At 53.5% G+C, this 20,484-nt stretch overlaps 1 protein-coding gene across 3 annotated transcripts in view; it reads right to left on the reverse strand.

The window, feature by feature from the left end:
• The window catches only part of STX3 (syntaxin 3), a 46,430-nt gene that overhangs the window by 12,075 nt on the left and 13,871 nt on the right, over window positions 1–20,484 (reverse strand). For all 3 annotated transcript variants that reach the window (XM_018059016.1, XM_018059015.1, XM_018059014.1), the window contains exons 2-5: window positions 15,771–15,854; window positions 4,442–4,541; window positions 3,653–3,727; window positions 2,521–2,588 (exon numbers count right to left, since the gene is read on the reverse strand). In XM_018059016.1, coding sequence (XP_017914505.1) covers window positions 2,521–2,588; window positions 3,653–3,727; window positions 4,442–4,541; window positions 15,771–15,854 — 327 coding nt within the window. The remainder of the gene's footprint in view (window positions 1–2,520; window positions 2,589–3,652; window positions 3,728–4,441; window positions 4,542–15,770; window positions 15,855–20,484) is intronic.

Genomic DNA, 20,484 nt, shown 5'->3' on the forward strand with positions numbered 1-20,484 from the left:
ATATATGTGTAAAAATACTAATTCAGAACGATGCGGGCACCGCAGTGTTCACAGCAGCATCATTCGCAGCTGCCGCGAGACGGAAGCCCCCCAGGCGTCCATCAACAGGGGACGCAGCACACACACGCACACTCGCACGCAAGGGAACGCTACCCAGCAATCAGGCGCGACCCCTGCCATTGGTGACAGCCTCGGCTGGCCTAGACGGTGTCATGCCAAGTGACGTAAGTCAGAGCAAGGCAAACACTGCATGACATCACCTTATATGTGGAACCTAAAGAACACTACGAACTATGGCCGTACCAGAGAGGGAGCAGACTCACAGACACAGGGAGTGAACTGGCGGCGGCCAGGGGGGAGGCGGAGAGGGGGCAGACGGGTGGGGGGGGGGGCGGGCGGTACAAAGTCCTGGTGTCAGACAGGTTTGAGGATGCATTCTACAGCAGGGGGAATATAGCCAAGATTGTGTGAGAACTATAACTGGAAAGTAATCTTTCAAAAGTGTAAAAGAAATGAAAAACAAAAACCCAAAGGCCAGGGGCAAGACTCGGTGTTTCTGGCTTCCTAACTTCACACCACGGGGAAAGCCAGCTCACCTTTTCAAAGCATGTTTTCAGTTATCTGTTAACCTGTCTTGCTGAACTCACAGAGTAATTGAAGCCAAAGGAGATACTCTGGGAATCCCAGAGGCCCTGCCCGACTCCCCTCCACATCCAAAGACCCTTGCATTCTTACTCAAATGGATCACCCAGCTTTTCCTGCTTCAAATCTTCTTGCTTCTGACTCAATGCATTCCATCAACAGCCCTGGTGCCTAAACTCAAATCATCATCATTTTTATTCCTTGCCCACTTCTCAGCATCAAGACCCAACAAAGGTTTTTCCTTTGCCAAATCACCAATATCTACACTTTTTTTAAACCCACCATCACCAGGCAAATTCAGACCAAAATCATTGCAAAAACCCAATGAGAGACCCACGTGCCCCACGCTGAGCCAGTTTTCAAATGGCTAGCAGATTATCCTCCTAACAGACTGCAACCCAAAGTAAATGCATAACAGCTAGTTGATCAGATCCAAACTCCCGAGACCGCAGTCGAAGACCCCTGGACTATGGCACTGGGTTCTCTACCAAAAACTCAACCCCCACTATCCTGTGACAAACTTTTCTCTCTAGACAGACTGTTCTCTTCACATCTGCCCCTACCCACCATACACCACCCCTACTCTACACACACCACTCCTGCCCACATGCCTCCAAGGACAACCTTTCCCTGAGCCTGCCCATGCTGACACCCTGCCCACCCAGGGCCCAGCCTCCTCTGGGTACCTCAGCCCTTCCAGGCTCTCCCGATGCTGGGAGCACAGGACTTGGTCCTATCTTCCTACCCTCTCTCCTGCGGGTCCTATGTCAGAGCTTCCTTGTGGCACTGGAACGTCACGCCCGTTCTTCAGTGACAAGGATCGTATCTTTCATGACCGCCAAGCAGCCTGACTCCAAGCTGGACAACCGACAACCAACAGTCTCCAGAGAGAAGACTTCAGTTTCCTCTTCTGTAAACCAAGGAGGCTCACTACCCCTTCCTCTGTGCTCTGGGAACCTCAGGCGCCTCCTGAGAGGACGGTACGAGAGGGGCCACCAGGGCTGGTCTCAGCCCTGTCCCCTACTCTGACCTGGGCAGCTCCCCGCTACCAGCTCTTCACACTGAGTTCCAAATAAGGTCTGTTTGTCTGTCTGTTTTTAGAGATCCACAGCTAGAAAAGGGAACTCTCCTACATTGTTGGTGGGAGTGTAAATGGTGTCATGGAGAACAGGAGGGAGGCGCCTTAAGAAACTAAAACAGAGCCACCATATAATCCGGCAATCCCCCTCCTGGGCACAGATCCAGAGGAGATGGAAACTCTAATCAGAAAAGATACACAGACCCCAGTGCTCACCGCAGTGCTAGTCACAAGGGCCAAGAGATGGAAGCAATCTGTGTCCATCAAGAAATGAGTGGATAAAGAAGACGTGACGCAACACTCTGCCGCGAGAAAAGAATGAGATACGGCCACTCACAGCGACGTGCAGCGCCAGAGAGTATCTCACTTACACGCGGTAAGTCACAGACAGATGTCATACGACATCACTGGTATGAAGCATGTGGAGTCTAAAAACCAACACAAATGAACTTATTTACAAAACAGAGAGACAGCAAATTCACAGTTGCCAAAGGGGAAGTGGGGGAATAAATTACGAGTATGGGGCTAACACATACACACTGCCATATATGAAACAGGGTCACTGCGTAGCACGAGGAACCATGTTCAATATCCTGTGATAACTTACAATGGAAAAGGGTCTGAAAAAGCAAGACATATGTGTATATGTCCTAACTGAATCATTTTGCCATGCATCTGAAACACCATACTGTAATCAACTCTACTTCAATAAATATTTTTTAAAAATTAAAGACTCCACAGCTAAGGGAAAAAAAATTTTTAAAGACTGGGATAGACGGTTGCTAGGCCAAGAATCTCACCTGGGATTTCCGAATCCGAAGGTCTGCCGACGACCGCACCTCGTCTTCCTCAATATGCTTCTCCATGCCTGGATGGGAGAGAAGGTTATTCCAGCAACGCAGCCCCTGCTCTCCTCCAAGAAACTCACCGTGCAATGCAGCCTCCTCTCTCAAACACACACACCGGCCCAGGAGACCAACGGCAGGCAGGTCCTGTCTCACACCCGGCTCACGTCTGAGCCCCAGGACGCCTTCACTGCAGGGTCTCCCTGGGCCTCGCCCCAGCGCAGCAGTTAACAGCACGAGTCCCCATCACCGAGAGGCCCCGGGCTCAGATCCCTGCCCAGCCACATCCCGGCATGCCACCTGGAAGAGCCGCGTGCGCTCAGCCTTCCTGTTCTCCGCTCTGTAAAACGGGTGCGCTGCAGGGCCCCCTCGCAATGCTAACATGGAAATCAAACACGGACACGCAGACAGCGGGCACAGGCTCACTGCCGGACTGGAAGCGGCACCGGAACCCTCCACCCCATCCCCATGGAAACCAGCAGCACGGTCCAAAGCGGGCGAAGAAATGATGCCTCAGGCTCAGCAACGCCACTCTCTCCCTGACCAACGGCGCGCACTCATCACCAAAGACAGAGAGTGGGGCAAGAATGCAGACAACAGCCTCGGACCTGAGGAGGCTTCTGGGCTCCCAGACGAGCTGAATCTGTGACAGCGGCTTCACAGAACGCTGCCCCAGCTGAGGGGTGGGAGGGGGCGTGGGGGCAGGTGACACGCCTGGCCCCCAGGAGATGCCTGCAGACAGATCTACCCGGCATCCTCATATCACTGACAGCACTGGTCACACGTACGCAGCTGCCGGGGGAGGAAACGGGGCCAGGAAAAGGTGAGGGACTGAGTTTAGGGACCCGAGCCACCAGACATTCACCAGCTGAAAGCACACACCGCTCCCGTCCCCAGGCTTCAGTTCTCGCCTCACTCAACCACAGACAAAGCTCTGGGGCTACCATCCGTCACGCCAAGACGGAGCCCAGATCACGAGCAAAGAGGCCACGCGCGACGTCACCCCCAGGAGGACGCGTTCTGCTGCAGGAGGGCCGGACCCCAGACGCGGGGGGGTGGGGGGCTGGCTGCTCCCTTAGCCCCTTACTCTTCAGTTTGTTCCGCACATTGTTGGCCTTCTTCTTGATCTCGGTCGTGAGCTGCTCCAGGTCGTCCTTGGTTTCTGGGTAGACAAAGGCCGGCAGAATCAGTTAGCAGAGACTGAACGCTTTGTCAGCGACAACAATCAGCAGAGGAGGCGTAGTGCTTTCTCAGGCGTCCAGGGCAGTACGCATCCCCAGGGGCTCCCCAGACACCCATCATCAGAACGCAGTGAGCTTAGCTTTTAAAGGCATTTTTCCAGGCACCTTGCCCTCGACCCGCAGAATAAAAACACCTCATGGAAGAAAAGGAGGGTCTGGGGAAGCATTTCAAGCAGAGAAAACAGCCCAGGTGTGCCTTCCAGAAACCCAAGGCGGGGGCAGAGGCAAGGCACGCCGGCAGCAGCAAGAGTCCCCGCCAGCCACGGGGCTGGGCTCGCTGGGAAGGAGACGAGAGTCTAGCCCAGTGGAGCCACGAAAAGCAGAGGGGACGGGGGCGTCCCTGGAGTCCGGTGGCCAAGACTCCGCGTTCCCAATGCAGGGGGCCCGGGTTCGACCCCTGGTCAGGGAACCAGATCCTACAGGCCCCAACTAAAGAGTCTGCATGCTGCAACAGAGAGCAAAGATCCCGCGCGCTGCGGCGGAGAGCCGGCGCGGCCTCGGAACAGACAGGCGCCAGCAGGGCGGTGAGGGCAGGAGAGGGGGAGCAGGGCGGCGGTGACACGCGGGCGCGCGAGCCTGAGGGAACACGCCCTCCCCTGCGACCCCCAGGGGGACCCGGCCCGCGCGGCACTCACTTGGCTCGGGGATGGGCGCAGACAGGATGACACTGTGGAGCCTCTTCACTTCCTCCAAGTGCTCGGAGATCTTGTCAATGTTGACGCGCGTCTCCTCGATCTGTGAGTAGAGAGGCGTCAGGAGGGGGAGCCTGGCCGCAGCAGAGCTCCCCGGCCAGCGTCGCGCTCGTGGAGGGAGGCGGTGGCCCTGGGCAAGAGCAAGAGGGAGAGGCAGGGAGAAAGCAGAGAGGCAGACAGCGAAAGGGAGAGAACGGGCGGAGTGAGACACAGCGAAGGGGAAGAGAGAGAGAGAGGAAAGGCAGGAGAGCGCCGGCCGCCCCGGGACACGCCGCCCGCCGCCCGGGAGAGGCAGGAGGGCCGCCCGGGAGAGGCAGGAGGGCCGCCCGGGAGAGGCAGGAGGGCGCCGAAGCACGGCTGCCTGGGCCGGGACTGCCCAGTGCCCCTGGACACGCCTCCGACCAGCTGACCGCCCCGGACGACAGGGACCCGGGAGCGTGCCCGCCCGTGCAGAGGCTCCTCAGCTCCAGGTGTGCGTGGGAAAGTCCCGGGGCCTCCCTGGAGCCCCAGCGGCTAGGACACCCCGCTCCCAGTGCGGGAGGCCTGGGTTCAATCCCTGGTCAGGGAACCAGAGCCCACGGGCTGAAACCAAGAGTGTCCACACCACAGCTGAAGAAGCTCCTGCACGCTGCGGCTAAGACCCGGTGCAGCCAAATGAATACAAAGAAAGCACTGGGAGGCGTGCCTTGACCCGCATGGACCCTGCCACCCGCGTGTGAAGTTCAGCCTCAGCTCTGTCTTCACAGGCACCAGGTGCCCCGGCCCCACAGCCCCTCCGGGGGTGGCTGCAATGAGCAGGGCACAGCTCGCTTGGAAGAGGTCCCGAAGCCTCCACATCCACCTGCCTGCCCTCCACAGCGAGGGGCATGCCAACACGGCCACAGTCAACAAACAGAAACCTCGTAAAATGCCACACAGGAGGGTCTTAGCCCCTGAGATGCAACGGAAAGACAACTCACGACGCAGCTTCCAGCAGCCCTTTCCTCCAATGAACAATCCACTTCTTTCAAAAAAGGAAAAGAAAACCTGATCACAGCTCTGCAACTGGCAAAGCAAGTGGGGGAAGGAACTCGAGTTCTCGTTTATATTCACTCGTATTTCTGGTTGCACTGGGTCTCCGTTGTGGTGTGCAAGCTCCGCAAGGCGGGTGCGTCTCTCGCTGCGGAGCACCGGCTCTAGACGCAGGGGCATCAGCAGCTGTGCTCGGGGCTCAGCAGCCGCGGTCCCAGGCTCAAGGCACAGGCTCAGGAGTTGTGGCACATGGGTCAGCTGCCCCGCAGCACGTGGGGTCTCCCAGACCAGGGGTCGAGCCGGCGTCCAACCATCTCATCCTCTGTTGTCCCCTTCTCCTCCTGCCTTCAATCTTTCCCAGCATCAGGGTCTTTTCCAGTGAGTCATTTCTTCCCATCAGGTGACCAAAGTACTGGAGTTTCAGCTTCAGCATCAGTCCTTCCAATGAATACCCAGGACTGATCTCCTTTAGGATGGACTGGTTAGATCTCCTTGCAGTCCAAGGGACTCTCAAGAGTCTTCTCCAACACCACAGTTCAAAAGCATCAATTCTTCACTGCTCAGCCTTCTTTATGGTCCAGCTTTCACATCCATACACGACTACTGGAAAAATCATAGCTTCGACTAGATGGACTTTGTTGGCAAAGTAACGTCTCTGCTTTTTAATATGCTGTCTGGGTTGGCCATAGCTTTCCTTCCAAGGAGCAAGCGTCTTTGAATCTCATGGCTCAGTCACCATCTGCAGTGATTTTGGAGCCAAAAATCAAGTCTCTCACTGTTTCCATTGTTTCCCCATCTGTTTGCCAAGAAGTGATGGAACCGGATGACATGATCTTAGTTTTCTGAACGCTGAGCTCTAAGACAACTTTTCTCTCTCCTCTTCCACGTTCATCACGAGGCTCTTCAGTTGTTCTTCACCATAAGGATGCCATGAGGGCGGGGTCATCTGCATGCCTGAGGTTACTGATATTTCTCCCTGCAATCTTGATTCCAGCTTGTGCTTCATCCAGTCCAGCCCAAACAGGACCCAGGTGACAGGAGCTGTGACCCCACAAGAGACTGATTCAGACTTGCCTCAGTGTCCAGGAGTCTCCGGCGGAGGCGTGGGTCAGCGGTGGCCTGCTGCAGGGCTGGGGGCACTGAGTGTAGCAGTGCATCATGGGACCTTTTGATGGAGGTGCCATTATCCTCATTACCTCCACCATAGTTTGGCCCCAGGTAAAGAATGGAGGGAAAGAGCCCCAGCCATCATCAGAAAATTGGGTTAAAGATTTACTGAGCTCAGCCCTGCCCGTCAGAACAAGACCCAGATTCCCCCTCAGTCTCTCTCCCATCAGGAAGCTTCCGTCAGCCTCTTATCCTTCTCCATCAGAGGGCAGACAGACTGAAGACCACAGTCACAGAAAACTAGCCAATCTGATCACACGGACCACAGCCGTGTCTAACTCAATGAAACTATGAGCCATGCCATGTGGGGCCACCCAAGACAGGTGGGTCATGGTGGAGAGGTCTGACAGAACGTGGTCCACTGGAGAAGGGAATGGCAAACCACTTCAGTATTCTTGCCTTGAGAACCCCATGAACAGTATGAAAAGCCAAAAGGATAGGATACTGAAAGAGGAACTCCCCAGGTCAGTAGGTGCCCAATATGCTACTGGAGATCAGTGGAGAAATAACTCCAGAAAGAATGAAGGGATGGAGCCAAAGCAAAAACAATGCCCAGTTGTGGATGTGACTGGTGATAGAAGCAAGGTCCGATGCTGTAAAGAGCAATATTGCATAGGAACCTGGAATGCAGGTCCATGAATCAAGGCAAATTGGAAGTGGTCAAACAAGAGATGGCAAGAGTGAACGTTGACATTCTAGGAATCAGCGAACTAAAATGGACTGGAATGGGTGAATTTAACTCAGATGACCATTATATCTACTACTGTGGGCAGGAATCCCTCAGAAGAAATGGAGTAGCCATCATGGTCAACAAAAGAGTCTGAAATGCAGTACTTGGATGCAGTCTCAAAAACGACAGAATGATCTCTGTTCGTCTCCAAGGCAAACCATTCAATATCACGGTAATCCAAGCCTACGCCTATATGTGCAATGTGAAGACTGGTACAGATGGACCGATCTGCAGGACAGGAACAGAGACACAGACACACAGCATGGACAGGGAGACGCAGCGGGGGAAGGAGCGGGCAGGCAGCGTGACGTGGAGGCACGACACGCGTGACACAGACTGCGGGCGCGAAGCCGCTGCGCCGCACGGGGGCCAGCCCAGCGCTCTGTGACGGCCGAGAGGGCTGCGCTGCGCTGTAGGCGGGGGGGAGGCCCAGCAGGCCGGGGACACATGGGCCCAGGCAGCTGATCACAGCAGGAACTATCACAACATCACAAAGCAATTATACTCCAATTTTTAAAAAAAGAAGTCACAAGCGTAAGGTTTTGATGACTCCTAAGGACTGGATGACTCGAAAAATATCTCCCGGAATATTATTACTCCATAACGTGAAGATTATCCTGACTCAAAGTCTGTTCAGTGGTAGGAAGACAAGGTAGGAAGTTGGTAGGATGAGACTATTGGACCCCAAGCTCACAGTCACTCTAGACGGCCCAGCGGATGGGAGAACTGGACCCCAGGCTCCGTCCTCAGCCTGTCCACAGAGCTTCCCAGGTCAGGGGCCTCCAATGCCGCCTCCACTCATCCTCCACCCACAGAAGCTGCCCCTCCCTCTGGCCTCAGTAGGCTCCCCATCTGGAGCTGCTTTGGGGCCTCTGAGTAATCCAGCGATTTAGTCGGCGCACCAAGGAATCACAGAACCCCTCCAGGACTTCAGGATGGGCAAGCGGCCAACCGCAGAGCTTGTCTCTTCCTTCTCCTAACTTTGTCTGTCTTTTCTTGGAAGCGTTGGTTTTTCTCAAAGGTGCCTTTCTGAGTGCTTCATGGCAGCAGGCGCAGGCAATCAACTTCCTTTCCGGGCATGTGCCAGAGAACCAAAGCCGGGGAAGGGCAGGGCGAGCAGGAGATATACGTGCTGAAGCGAAACACTCAAGTGCTGTTTGTCTGTGTGTTCGGGTTGTTTTAAAGAGACTGACATTACCCCGCACAATAATGTATTTGAGAACTAAACCTGACTTAACTCACACCTGTCCCAGAAACCAGGCTCTTCCCTGGACGGCTGTGATGTCACCGTCACTGCCCTGTTCATGGGCGAGAACACTGCAGCTCAACGCAACCGAGGGCGCCAGCCAAGGCCATACTCTGGCCCCTCATGCGAAGCGCTGACTCACTGGAGAAGACTCTGATGCTGGGAGGGATTGGGGGCGGGAGGAGAAGGGGACGACAGAGGGTGAGATGGCTGGATGGCATCACTGACTCGATGCACATGAGTCTGGGTGAACTCCGGGAGTTGGTGATGGACAGGGAGGCCTGGCGTGCTGCCATTCATGGGGTCGCAAAGAGTCGGACAGGACTGAGTGACTGAACTGAACTGAACTGAACTCTGGAGACAAGCTTGCTCCATAAACCACTGCGAAAAAGAAAAGTTTATGACAGCATTCTCGTCAACGAGTTCATTTCTCTCATTAGCAGAAGTTACACGTCAGAAAGGGCTCCATGAAAAAATAACTTTGAGACAGGTAAACTGACCAGGTTTCTTCACTGCAGGGACCCTTAGAGCCTGTAACAAGCTCATGTGCGCTTCCAGCCTCCACGGGAGGAAAGGAGCATGGAGTGTTTCTCAGACATAACTGAAGTCTTTGGGCATCTCATACCGCAATCCAAACAGCCACCCCACCTGGCCCCGCCCTTCCAGCATGAGGAACTCCGCCCATGGCAAAGGTCATGAAGAAGGAGGCTTCATCACACCTTTGCGTATGCCAAGCCTCCTTCCTCATGACCTTTGCCATGGGCGGAGTTCCTCACGCTGGCCCCCGGCATATCCCCCTTTTTGTTCTGGGCAGCGGGGTTGCCAGGTCTAGAGGCTGGATTGTGGCTGGCCCTGTGGTAATCCTGACAGTCCTGCCCCTTAGCCACTTCTCACTTTTCTGATCTCCACTCTGAGCGAAGGGTGGGCACGACTGTGGGACCCGTCGCCAGCCAAAGGGCCACGAGGAGGGCAGTGTGAAGGACCTGGGTAGCTTTCCTCCCGGAGAAGAGGGTTTCTGAACGTGCTCCCTGCCTGCGATGCTGGTGTGTGTGTTCGCTCACTCAGCCGTGCTCGGCTCTTTGCAACCCTAGAGACTGGAGCTCACCAGGTTCCTCCGCTCGTGGGAGACCCCAGGGCAGCAATGCTGGAGTGGGTTGCCATGTCCTCCTCCAGAGGGTCTTCCCGACCTAGTGATCGATCCCAGGCCTCCCGTGAAGTGATGCTGGTGTAGGGTGATGCCACATGGAGCTGTGACTCTGGTGGTTTTAAAACATGGCATGGGGACTTGCTTGCTGGCCCAGTGGTTAAGGATCTGCCTTCCAACGCTGAGGACATGGGTTTGATCCTTGGTCGGGGAACTAAGATCCCACACACCACAAGGAAACTCAGCCTGTTGTGCTACAGCTACTGAGAAGTCTGCACACCGTAACGAAGAGCCCACGCACCGCAGTGAAGGACTCTGCGTGCTGCAGCCAAGACCCAGTGCGGCCGGAGAAAGAGAAAAGCAAGTGACGGACCACACGGCCACGGTACAAAGCCGTCCCTCTCCTCAGGGAGAGGGCTGTCCGTGCAGTCCTCTCTCGGATCAGGCAGGCTTCTGACTGCTTCAGCAAGAGCGCACAGTACAAGCGATGGGCAGTGTGACTGCCACAGCTGCCGCGCCTGCCTTGGAGCCCTGAGCTGCCCCCCGAACCAATGACCCTGAGAAGCCCAGGCCACAGAAAGCGGTGAAGCACAGGTCTCCTCTGAGAGTCCCTGGGCCTCCTTCAGGCACCAGACGCCTGAGTCAGAAGTCTCTGAGACTCCAGACTCCGGCTAGTCAAGGCGCCAGAACCTGTGCAGCAAAAATAACCCGCCTCTGGGGTTCCCCGGTGGTCTAGTGGCTAAGATTCAGTGCTTTCACTGCCGGGGCCCAGGTTCAATCCCTGTCAGGGAACTGAGAGCCCATAAGTCACACCGCAGGGCCACAAAGAAAAAAAAAACCAAAAACCTCCACTGGGCCCTTGTCTGAACCCTAAATCCCTAATCCACAGACTCCATCAGTATTACAGAAGGGCTATTCTACCCCACTAACTGGTAGAGGGGTTTATTATATAAGCAGATACAATCAGAACAGACGCCATCTCTCAGGTAGGTCCTGTTTCCTCTAAAACGCTGTCCTCTCCACCAGCTGAACAAAAAGACCAGGGCAAACACGCAGACAACTGCAAAGCAGACAGAAATCTGAGGTTTATCATTTGCTAGACCCTGGCTTAATCAGCCTGTGAGGCCTCAACACCCAAGGGCCAATCCTTTTCTGTAGTAACTGGGAGGCGAGAGAAATCATTTGAGTTTCACAGGGCAGAGTACAATTTGAAAACCTCCTGGTCTTGTGACTGTATCTGTACCTTGCAAATACCTCCCTGACCATCTGTGATTCACACCGTCAGGCCTTGCAAATAACCAGGGGTGACCTACTTGCTGGAAGCAGTCCAAAAGTCCGAAAGATGAACGTCTTGTGTGCTCTTATCGCAAGAGCACACTCACAAGCAAGCCACTCTGCCCCATTCTGCAGGAGGCACTGGGTGTGTTCCTCAGACATGTGAAGAGGGAAACCTTTTCATTCCCCAACCCCCATTATCTGGAATACACTGTAATCCACCTTCGAGGATATTTCCAGGCCACATTCTCTAAAGTAGACTCTGTGATAAATACATGCGAGCTAAGTCACTTCAGTCATGTCCAACTCTGTGGGACCCTATGGACAGCAACCCACCAGGCTCCTCCGTCCACAGGATCTTCTAGGCAAGAACACTGGGGTGGGTTGCCGTTTCCTTCTCCAGTATGTATGTGTGTGTGTGTGTGTGTGTGTGTATATATATATATACACATTAACAAATATACTGGGGGACAGAATGGTGAAAAAGCTTAAATTTACTGAAGACAAACTTACCATAGGTCACACACTGTGCAGGTATATCCATTACTTTCTCATTTTATAACAACCAGCAGGAAATACTGCTGGTTATTATGAATATAATAATCAAAAAAACTTTGATTATTATGCAGTCAAAATCAAAGTTATTATAAAAATCAAAATCACCGTGGATGGTGCCTGCAGCCATGAAGATGCTTGCTCCTTGGAAGGAAAGTTATAACCAACCTAGACAGTATATTAAAAAGCAGAGACATTACTTTGCCAACATAGATCAGTTTAGTCAAAGCTATGGTTTTTCCAATAGTCAGGTACAGATGTGAGAGCTGGACTAACAAAGAAAGCTGAGAGCTGAAGAATTGATGTATTTGAACCGTGGTGTTGGAGAAAATTCTTGAGAATCCCTTGGACTTCAAGGAGATCCAACCAGTCCATCCTGAAGGAAATCAGTCCTAAATATTTGTTGGAAGGACTGATGCTGAAGCTGAAGCTCCAAAACTTTGGCCACCTGATGTGAAGAGCTGACTCACTGGAAAAGACCCTGATTTTGGGAAAGATTGAAGGCAGGAGGAGAAGGGGACGACAGAGGATGAGATGGTTGGATAGCATCACCGATTCAACGGCTATGAGTCTGAGCAAACTCAGAAAGACAGTGGAGGACAGGAGCTGGTGTGCTGCAGTCCTTGGGGTCACAGAGAGTCAGACACGACTTAGTGACTCAACAACAACACTGCTAGGCCTGTTCTAGAGGAAAGTGGGGCTGAGAGCAGTTACACAACTTTTCCAAAGCTACACCACTGCCACGAGCCGAGCTGAGATGCAGACCAAGACCCGTGCACCGGCCCCTCCTGTCTCTGCCTGAGACAGAGCCTCCAGTACGGACCCTCTCTGCACCCCATTAGATGTGAAGGGAGGGAATTAACCTTCACCGACATCCCTTGTGAGCACTTTCTCCGTGTTGGCTCCTTTCACCCCCAACTTATCTAGATGAATATTTTTCTCCCCACTTCACAGCTAAATCCACAGAAGGTTAAGACATGTGCCCAACAGAAGAGCATCTAAACAGACATTTCTCCAAAGAAGACAGGCAGATGGCCAAGTAGGCACATGCAGAGATTTGCATCACTAGTGACCAGAGGCGTGCAAATCAAAGCAAAAGTGAAATATCATCTCACACCAGCCAGAACGGCCATCACCAGACAATCCTCAAATAAGTGCTGGAAAGGATGCGCAGAGAAGGGAGCCCTCCTACACTGCTGGTGGGAATATCAATTGGTAAAGCCACTAGCAGAACAATATGGAAGCTCCTTAAAAAACTAAAAATAGAGCTAACATGTGACCCTGCAATCCCACTCCTGGACGTACCTCTGGAGAATATGACTCGAAAGGATACATGTACCCCAATGTCCACAGCAGCACTGTTTGCAACAGCCAAGTCACAAAAGCACCCTACACGCCCATCAGCAGAGGAATGGATAAAAAGATGCGGTACGTACAAGCAATGGGATATTACTCAGCCGTGAAAAAGAAGGGAAAATCTGCAGCCACGTGGATGGACCTAGAGAGCGTCACACCGAGTAAAGTCAGTCAGACAGAGGAGGAGAAATACTGTAATGGCATCCCTTACATGTGGAGTCTAAAAGGAGACGATACAGATGAATTGACCCACAAAACAGAAAGAGATTCACAGGCTCTGAGACCATGCTTACGGCTGCCGGGGAAAATGGGGGGAAGGGATAGTTAGGGAGTTTGGGACGGTCATGTGTACTGTGGTGCACATATTTAAAACAATGACCAGCAAGGACCTACTGTGCAGCACATAAAACTCCGCTCAGTGTTACGCGGAGGCCTGCATCCGAGGGGAGTTTGGGGGAGAATGGTTACATGTATATGTATGGTTGAATCCCTTGCTATTCACCCAAAACTATCGCAACATTGTTAATCAGCTATGAGTGTGAAGTGACACTTAGTCATGCCCAGCTCTTTTTAACCCTTGGACTGCAGCCTGCGTCCACAGAATCTGCAGGCAAGAATACTGGCATGGGCAGCCATTCCCTTCTCCAGGGGATCTTCCTGCACTCCAGGCAGATTCTTTACCCTCTGAGCCACCAGGGAAGCCCATTAATTAGCTATACCCCAATACAAAATAAAATGTTGAAAAAAAAAAAGACATGTGCCCAAGATCACACAGTTGGCGGCAGATAAGGAATTAAGTCCAAAAGAATCATCCTCTTTCCAGCCAAGCATGCTGTCCCCTTCTCTACCTTAAATATGATGGGGCTTTTTTTTTTTTTTTTTTTAACGATAAAAAAGCATTTAACAAAGAGAAAGCAAGAAGAAAAGCAGCAGCCCCCAAGACCTTGTTAAGTCTCCAGAAATAACTGCCCTCCATCTGGCGCTTTCCGGCTCAGATAATGGTTTCCAGATGTACGATCCTCATGTGATCTCAAGGGAATCCTCAGGCCAGGCTTGAAAGGTAAGTTCTGCTGTTCTGATTTCCAGAGCAGGGATTAAAGCCCAGCTGGGTTCAGGAACCGGCCCAAGGTCAACTGCTATTTAAAGGCTTGAGGGTAGACTCAGACCAGGTCGTGGAAACCAAGGCCCACCCATCTGCCCACCTCCCAAGGAACACTGCCTCTCGGGTCCCCTCTTACTGGGTTAAGAGAAAAGGGAGGACACCGTTATTGCAGAAAGTCCTGATCTTAGGAAAGAAGTCAATGTAACTGGTTCTCCAAGGCAAGACCAGGGCGATGAGCTGCAGTGACGTCACACAGCTTCTCACACCCACCCCCAGCACTGAACTGAAAGAGCTTTTCCTTCCAGGGTCCACACCTAGAACAACACTGGACCCATAAATAACTCAAGCATTGTCTGATCTCATTATGACTCCTCCAGCAAAGGGACGGGCCCCGCCTCAGGGAGGGTGGGGCGCAGTCCGGGCTAACTTCCCAATCAGGCGTGCACACGCTCACGCTCACCCTGAGCCCACTATGACCCTCACAGATGAGTGGCGGGAGCCACCGAGCCCCGCTCCACTGAGAGGCGGACCAGAGGGCGGCTTTCCCACACCCACAGCCCGAAGGCCGAGAGGAACCCACACCTGCCCCGCAGAGAGAGCAGGACACCTCTTCAGATACAGCAATTTAAAGCCTAAGGAAGCCGCAGTATGGCGGCAGTGCACGCTGGAGCTGGAGCGCTTTGGTGTATGGCAGGTGCTCGTGAACGTTTCAGAAACAGGAACCTGTTTAATCCTCCTAATAGTCCTTAGAGAATTATATTATCAGTCCCAGTGTACAGATAAAGAAAGCAAGCCTGGAAGGAATGTTCACAGAACGGCAGCTGTCAGAAGCAGGGCTGAGATATTTTCTTACGGGTCATTCATTTTTAAAGCCTTAACTGAATTTGTTCCAATACTGCTTCTGTTTCATGCTTTGGTTTTTGAGTCATGGGGCATGAGGGATCTTAGGTCCCCGCCGACTAGGGAGGAAACCCACCTCCACTGCGCTGGAAGGTAAAGTCTCAGCCACCAGACTGCCAGGGGACGTCCCCAGGGCTGAGCTGCGAACCCAAGCTTCCCTGGCTCCACAGCCTGCGTTTTTGTCCGTGATACATGCACCCCTTTCCCAAGCTCTCCATCACTCACGTCTCCCATAGCACCTTCCACAGGAGCCTCTCCCTCAAAGGCCATGGGAGTCTGTGCACACGGGCCACCCATTTCTGCCTCTGCCGAATTTCAAACTGGTGGTTTCTTGGTTTGTGAGTTGTTACCAGAATTAAGTCAAAGGGATTGAATTTTTGGTAACAACAATTCTGATCTATCTCAATTACAGGCCTAAAAATTCCATGAAATGCATTTTTCTTTTCGTTTCCTTACATTCGTGGCTGGGTGCCCTGGCTTGTTTCCCTATTTAAATTCTGTACTGTAGGAAGAAAGGGCATCATGAAAACGTCATCAGGAGCGTAAGACTCTAACAGCGTCTCTCTGCTGCACACGGTTTGCCTTCTGCTGGGTTTCTCAGTGAGATTAGAAGCCCACGCCCTCCCCGGTAACAGGAGGCTCTCCTTGCAGCCTCTCGGCCTGGCTCCCCTCCAGCAGAAGACTGGCTTTCCTCTGCTGCCCCTGAAAGACCTACGGGCTTTATTCTTGCCTGAGGAAGCTGCGGTTCCTTACGTCCATTCAGAAGAAACACTGGAAGGCACCCACCTCGGAGAAGAACTCGTCCATGAAAGCTGTGTTGTCAACAGCGATCTCGACCTCGTCGGCGTCGTCATCCTGCGTCAGCTGCTTCTGTGAAGGACGAAAAGGACGAGGTGAGACCAAAACCCCCAGGAAGCACTGACCGCGCGCCAAGCACCGGGGGCTGTATCTGCAGTGCGCGCCTCACACACGGCCTGCAGACCGCAGAACAGCTCTGCGACGCATCAGCCTCTCATACGTGAGTTTAAACCCTAGCTCCCAAAGAGTGTGTACATGTGTGTCGCTGAATCGCACCAGAACTTTAATGTAACATTGTAAACCAACTACGGGGAGCTTGGCTGGTGAAGGATCCGCCCGCAGTGCGGGAGACCTGTGTTCGATCGCCGGGTTGGGAAGATCCGGGTTGGGAAGATCCGCTGGAGAAGGGAAAGACTACCCACCCTAATGTTCTGGCCTATGGACTATATCACAGAAAGTCAGACATGACTGAGCAACTTTCAATTAACTATAGCGAGAGAAAAAAAAGAAAAACACCAATCAGTCGATCGACCCCAGCTTTCCTCGTCTATAAAGTGCTAATCGTAACACCACTTAAATCACAGGTTTGTTTATAAAATAAGTGACATGATGAATACGAGACACTTCTGCCTGGTGCCTGGCATACCACCAGCACCCAGTGAACACCATGTTTCGGGGGCTGGTGATGACGGCATTGGTGCTGTTATTGTCACTTACTCCGGTTGGAGACTCTAAAACAGAGAGGCTAAGTAACTCGGCCAAAACCACACAGCTAGTGTTGGAGACAAGAGATTCCAGCCCACCCTTCGGGTCTGGATCCCGTGTTTCTAACCTGTTCTCCACAACGTTCGGGTGCACGAACTACCCCACCAGGGATATATGTATCAGAACAGTGCCGATTCCTCCAAAGCACCAGCTTCAAATCCTCACAGTGGGAGCAAACCTTTTCCTGTTTTCAGCAACTACCCGTTGTAAAGGAAACGGCACCGCGAGAGCTCCCGGTCAGAGCTCGTGTTCATAGGAAACAGGGAGCCCTCCTGCAGCCTCCAGTGACCCCAGTGACCCCAGCTTTCTGAGTCTCATTCAGCCACCTCTGCAGGACCACGAACTGGCAGCAAAAGGAAGCGCCCCCATTCCCACCCGCCAGAGGGCCCGAGCTGCTTCTGCGTTCTCCCCAGACGCCCCCCGGACTGCTGCAGCGCACACAGCGCCCCACCTCTAGGCATGAGGGAGAGGGGCGCCAGGGGTGGAGGTGGCGAGGGGGGTGAACCTCAATCCTGGCTCTCCACCCGCTTCAGGGGCCCGTGGCCTCCTAAGCCAAGACGCGCCACTCTCAACACAGGACTCCAGGAGCAAGCAAGGCCACCAGGGCCCCGTTCCCTCCCCGGCCACCATCCCGGGATGGTCTACGCCTGATGGAGCTCCTGGAACTCCCCGAGAGGTGGGGCTCTCCAGCCCTGAGGAGCCGCCTTTGACTGCCGCCCCCCTCATCTCGGGCTTCCCCGAGAGCTCGGTGGGTAAAGAATCTGCCTGCAGTGAAGGAGACCTGGGTTCGATTCCTGGGTGGGGAAGATCCCCTGGAGGAGGAAACAGCAACCCACTCCAGTATTCCTGCCTGAAAAACCCCGTGGACAGAGGAGCCTGGTGGGCTGCAGTCCCTGGGGTCACAGAGAGGCGGACACAGGTGAGAACTGAGCACCCTCCACCTCGTTCTCTGGCGTGTCTGCAGCCCTCAGCAACCCAAGGGTCACAGCCTCGTGCAAGGACTTGGACATCGAGAACGCCGCTCCGGCCCCGCGAGCACCTTCCTGCCATTTCCCAGGATTAAAAGTCCCAAAGCCTAGTGGCCCTGTGCCCAGGTAGGATGTTTCCTACCTAGAAAATCCCAGGCCCTTTCCTGAAACCAAATTCACTCCTTAAGAATTCAGTTAAGTACTGTTAGGTACTTAGATATTGTTTGATCAGGTACTGTCACCTCCTTCAGTAGTCTTTAAGACTTTGTGTTCAAGAAAAGGAAAGTAAAAGAGGGGAAATGCCCCCAAAATGGTCTAAGGGGGAGAAAAGTCCCGAAGCCTAACAGAGCTCACGGGCCCCCTAAGATCTGGCTCCCACTCACAACTCTTTTGTTTGTTTAATTGAAGGGCGACTGTTTTACAGAACCGTGTTGTTTTCTGGGAGCCCTCTGCATCCACCAGCCACAGGCACACATGCTGTCTTCTCTGTGGTGCGTCTCTGGGCAGGTGCTTGGAGCCCCTAACACGTTTCTGGACACGCCATGCTTTCATCTTGCTGGACTGTCATCGGAGGACTTCTTCCTGAAACGCATTTGTCCAGCTGGCAAAATTTCACTGAGCCTTTAAAACTCAATCTCGAAGAAACTTCTGTCTCCCTGATCTGACACTCCCCCACCCCAACCCCCTGCAACATTTAAAACCTCCCTGAGCTCCCAGTGCATTCTGTGCAAACCCTCTTCAGTCCCACCCGCCCATTATTAATCACTCCTTCACCTACCGATCCTTCCCCACCGACCTGAACTCCCAGAGACCCGGGGCTGCCTTGGGCTTCACCGGGAGACTTGGAGTGTGGGCCTGCCCAGAACACCTTCCTTCGGGAAGGTACCTAACCTCGTCTACCTTCCCCACATGATTCTCGGAAAGTTATCGGTGCCTACCCAGGCTCCCTGAGGATTCTGAATCGTGAAATGAACAGAACCAAATCGCCCTCTAGCAACACCCAACAGAGACACTACCCTCATCTCCACCCTCCAAAGCCACTCCTGGGCTCAGAGCAAACTCCACAGAGCTCCCAGTCCTCTTTCAACAGTGTTCTTGCAATACTGCTTCTCACTTGTTCAGCCAGAAGCTTCTGTCACTTGCAATTAAAGTTGCTCCTGCTTGGACCTCCCTGGTGGCCCAGTGGGTAAGACTCCGCACTCCCAGCACGGCGGGCATGCGTTCAATCAGCGATCTCGCAGGCCACACGGCAAGGCCAAAGGAAAAACAGTATGAAATGAAGTCAATTGTGGTGGCAGTGGGTTAATCGCTAAGTTGTGTCCGACTCCGGCGATCCCGTGGACTGTGGCCCGCCAGGCTCCTCTGTCCATGGGATTCTCCAGGCAAGGATACTGGAGCCGGTTGCCATTTCCTTCTCCAGGGGATCTGCCCAACCCTGGGATGGAGCCCTTGGCTCCCAGGTTGCAGGCAGGTTCTTTACTGCTGAGCCACCAGGGAGGCCCTGAAGTTACTTGTACTTGTCATTAATTAACCTATTCTGAATGTATACCGAGCGCGTACCATACGCTGTAGATGTAATGAAAACTGAATCAACTTAGTTTAATAACTAACTCCCACTGAGACCAGTGGCCTGGATCCACCTAGCAGTCTCTAAAGTTTGAGATAAAATGCTGCTTTTACCAACTATCATCAATACCTGGGCATCTCAGTGGACTCCAGAGGGCTCCGTCTCCCAAGAAGGATCTCCAAGGCCCTCGCTAGAAAACAGGAGCCCGACCTTCCCGCAGGAACGTGACTCGGCACAGCCCTGATGAGCGTCTGATGGAGACCCCCGCTGAGGGGAAACACCTCAGGCTTGTGACACACACGTAACTCAGACACAAGACACACGGGTGTGCCCACTCAGTTCCATTCAAACAGGCAAATGTGCTAAGGGAGTGAGATGAGGCTGCACCGCGGGGTGGACTCGGAGAAGTTTCTGGAAGCTGGGAACGGCTGTGTCCCGGAGCACGGGAGGCAGGCTGAGCCCTCCATCGTGATACGCACGAGAGCCCTGGCCTTCAGACAGGGACTCCCCACCTGCCGGCTTTGAGCAGGCACCTCCAGTGAGAGGGAGCCCAAACTGGGGAAAAAGCAGCCTTGGGTCACCCAGAGCTGCGGCTCAAGGCCTGTCGTTATCACTTGCCTGCTGTGAGGCCTGCAACAAGTTCTGACTGCCCTGCGGTTTTCTGCTGCTAAGTGGCCACAACACCACAGACCCTGGGACTCCTAAGAGGCTCACCGGTGGGAAGCTTCGCACAGCACACAGGAGAGCCTAGTAGGAGTCTCTTTCCCCACCACCTAACTGTAAGGACGTGCAGTCTAAATGCACAGAAGTGCTCACATAAAGGCTTCGTCACGGTCAACTCCGCAGCAGCAGGACCACCAGAGCTCGGTCAGTGACCCCCTCGCACGCTTGCCGTGCCTGCATGGTCAGTCATGTGCGACTGCGAGCCCGTGGACTGTAGCCCTCCAGGCTCCTCTGTCCATGCAACTTCCCAGGCGAGAATACTGGAGTGGGCTGCACGCTCTTCTCCAAGGGATCCTCCCAACCCAGGGATCAAACCCGCATCTCCCGCACTGGCAGGGTTGGAATCTTCACCACTGAGCCGCCCGGGAAACCCCACTTCATGCTAGTCACTGAGGCTTAAATGACTCTTTATTTACTTGGCTCAACATCTCTGAGCCTCAATTTCCTTACCTACAAAACAGGAGCAACAGTGTCCACCAGGGCTTTCGTGAGGATTAAATGAGATAATCACTCTAAGTTCCTTACACGATGAACAGCACACGGCTGTGGCTGTTAAGTCGCTCAGTCGTGTCTGGCTCTTTGCGACCCCGTGGACTGCAGCACGCCAGGCCTCCCTGTCCTCACCATCTCCCGAAGTTTGCCCAGGTTCATGTCCCTTGCATTGGTGATGCCATCCAGC

Source organism: Capra hircus, chromosome 15 (assembly GCF_001704415.2).
Source record: "Capra hircus breed San Clemente chromosome 15, ASM170441v1, whole genome shotgun sequence".
NCBI lineage: Eukaryota > Metazoa > Chordata > Mammalia > Artiodactyla > Bovidae > Capra > Capra hircus.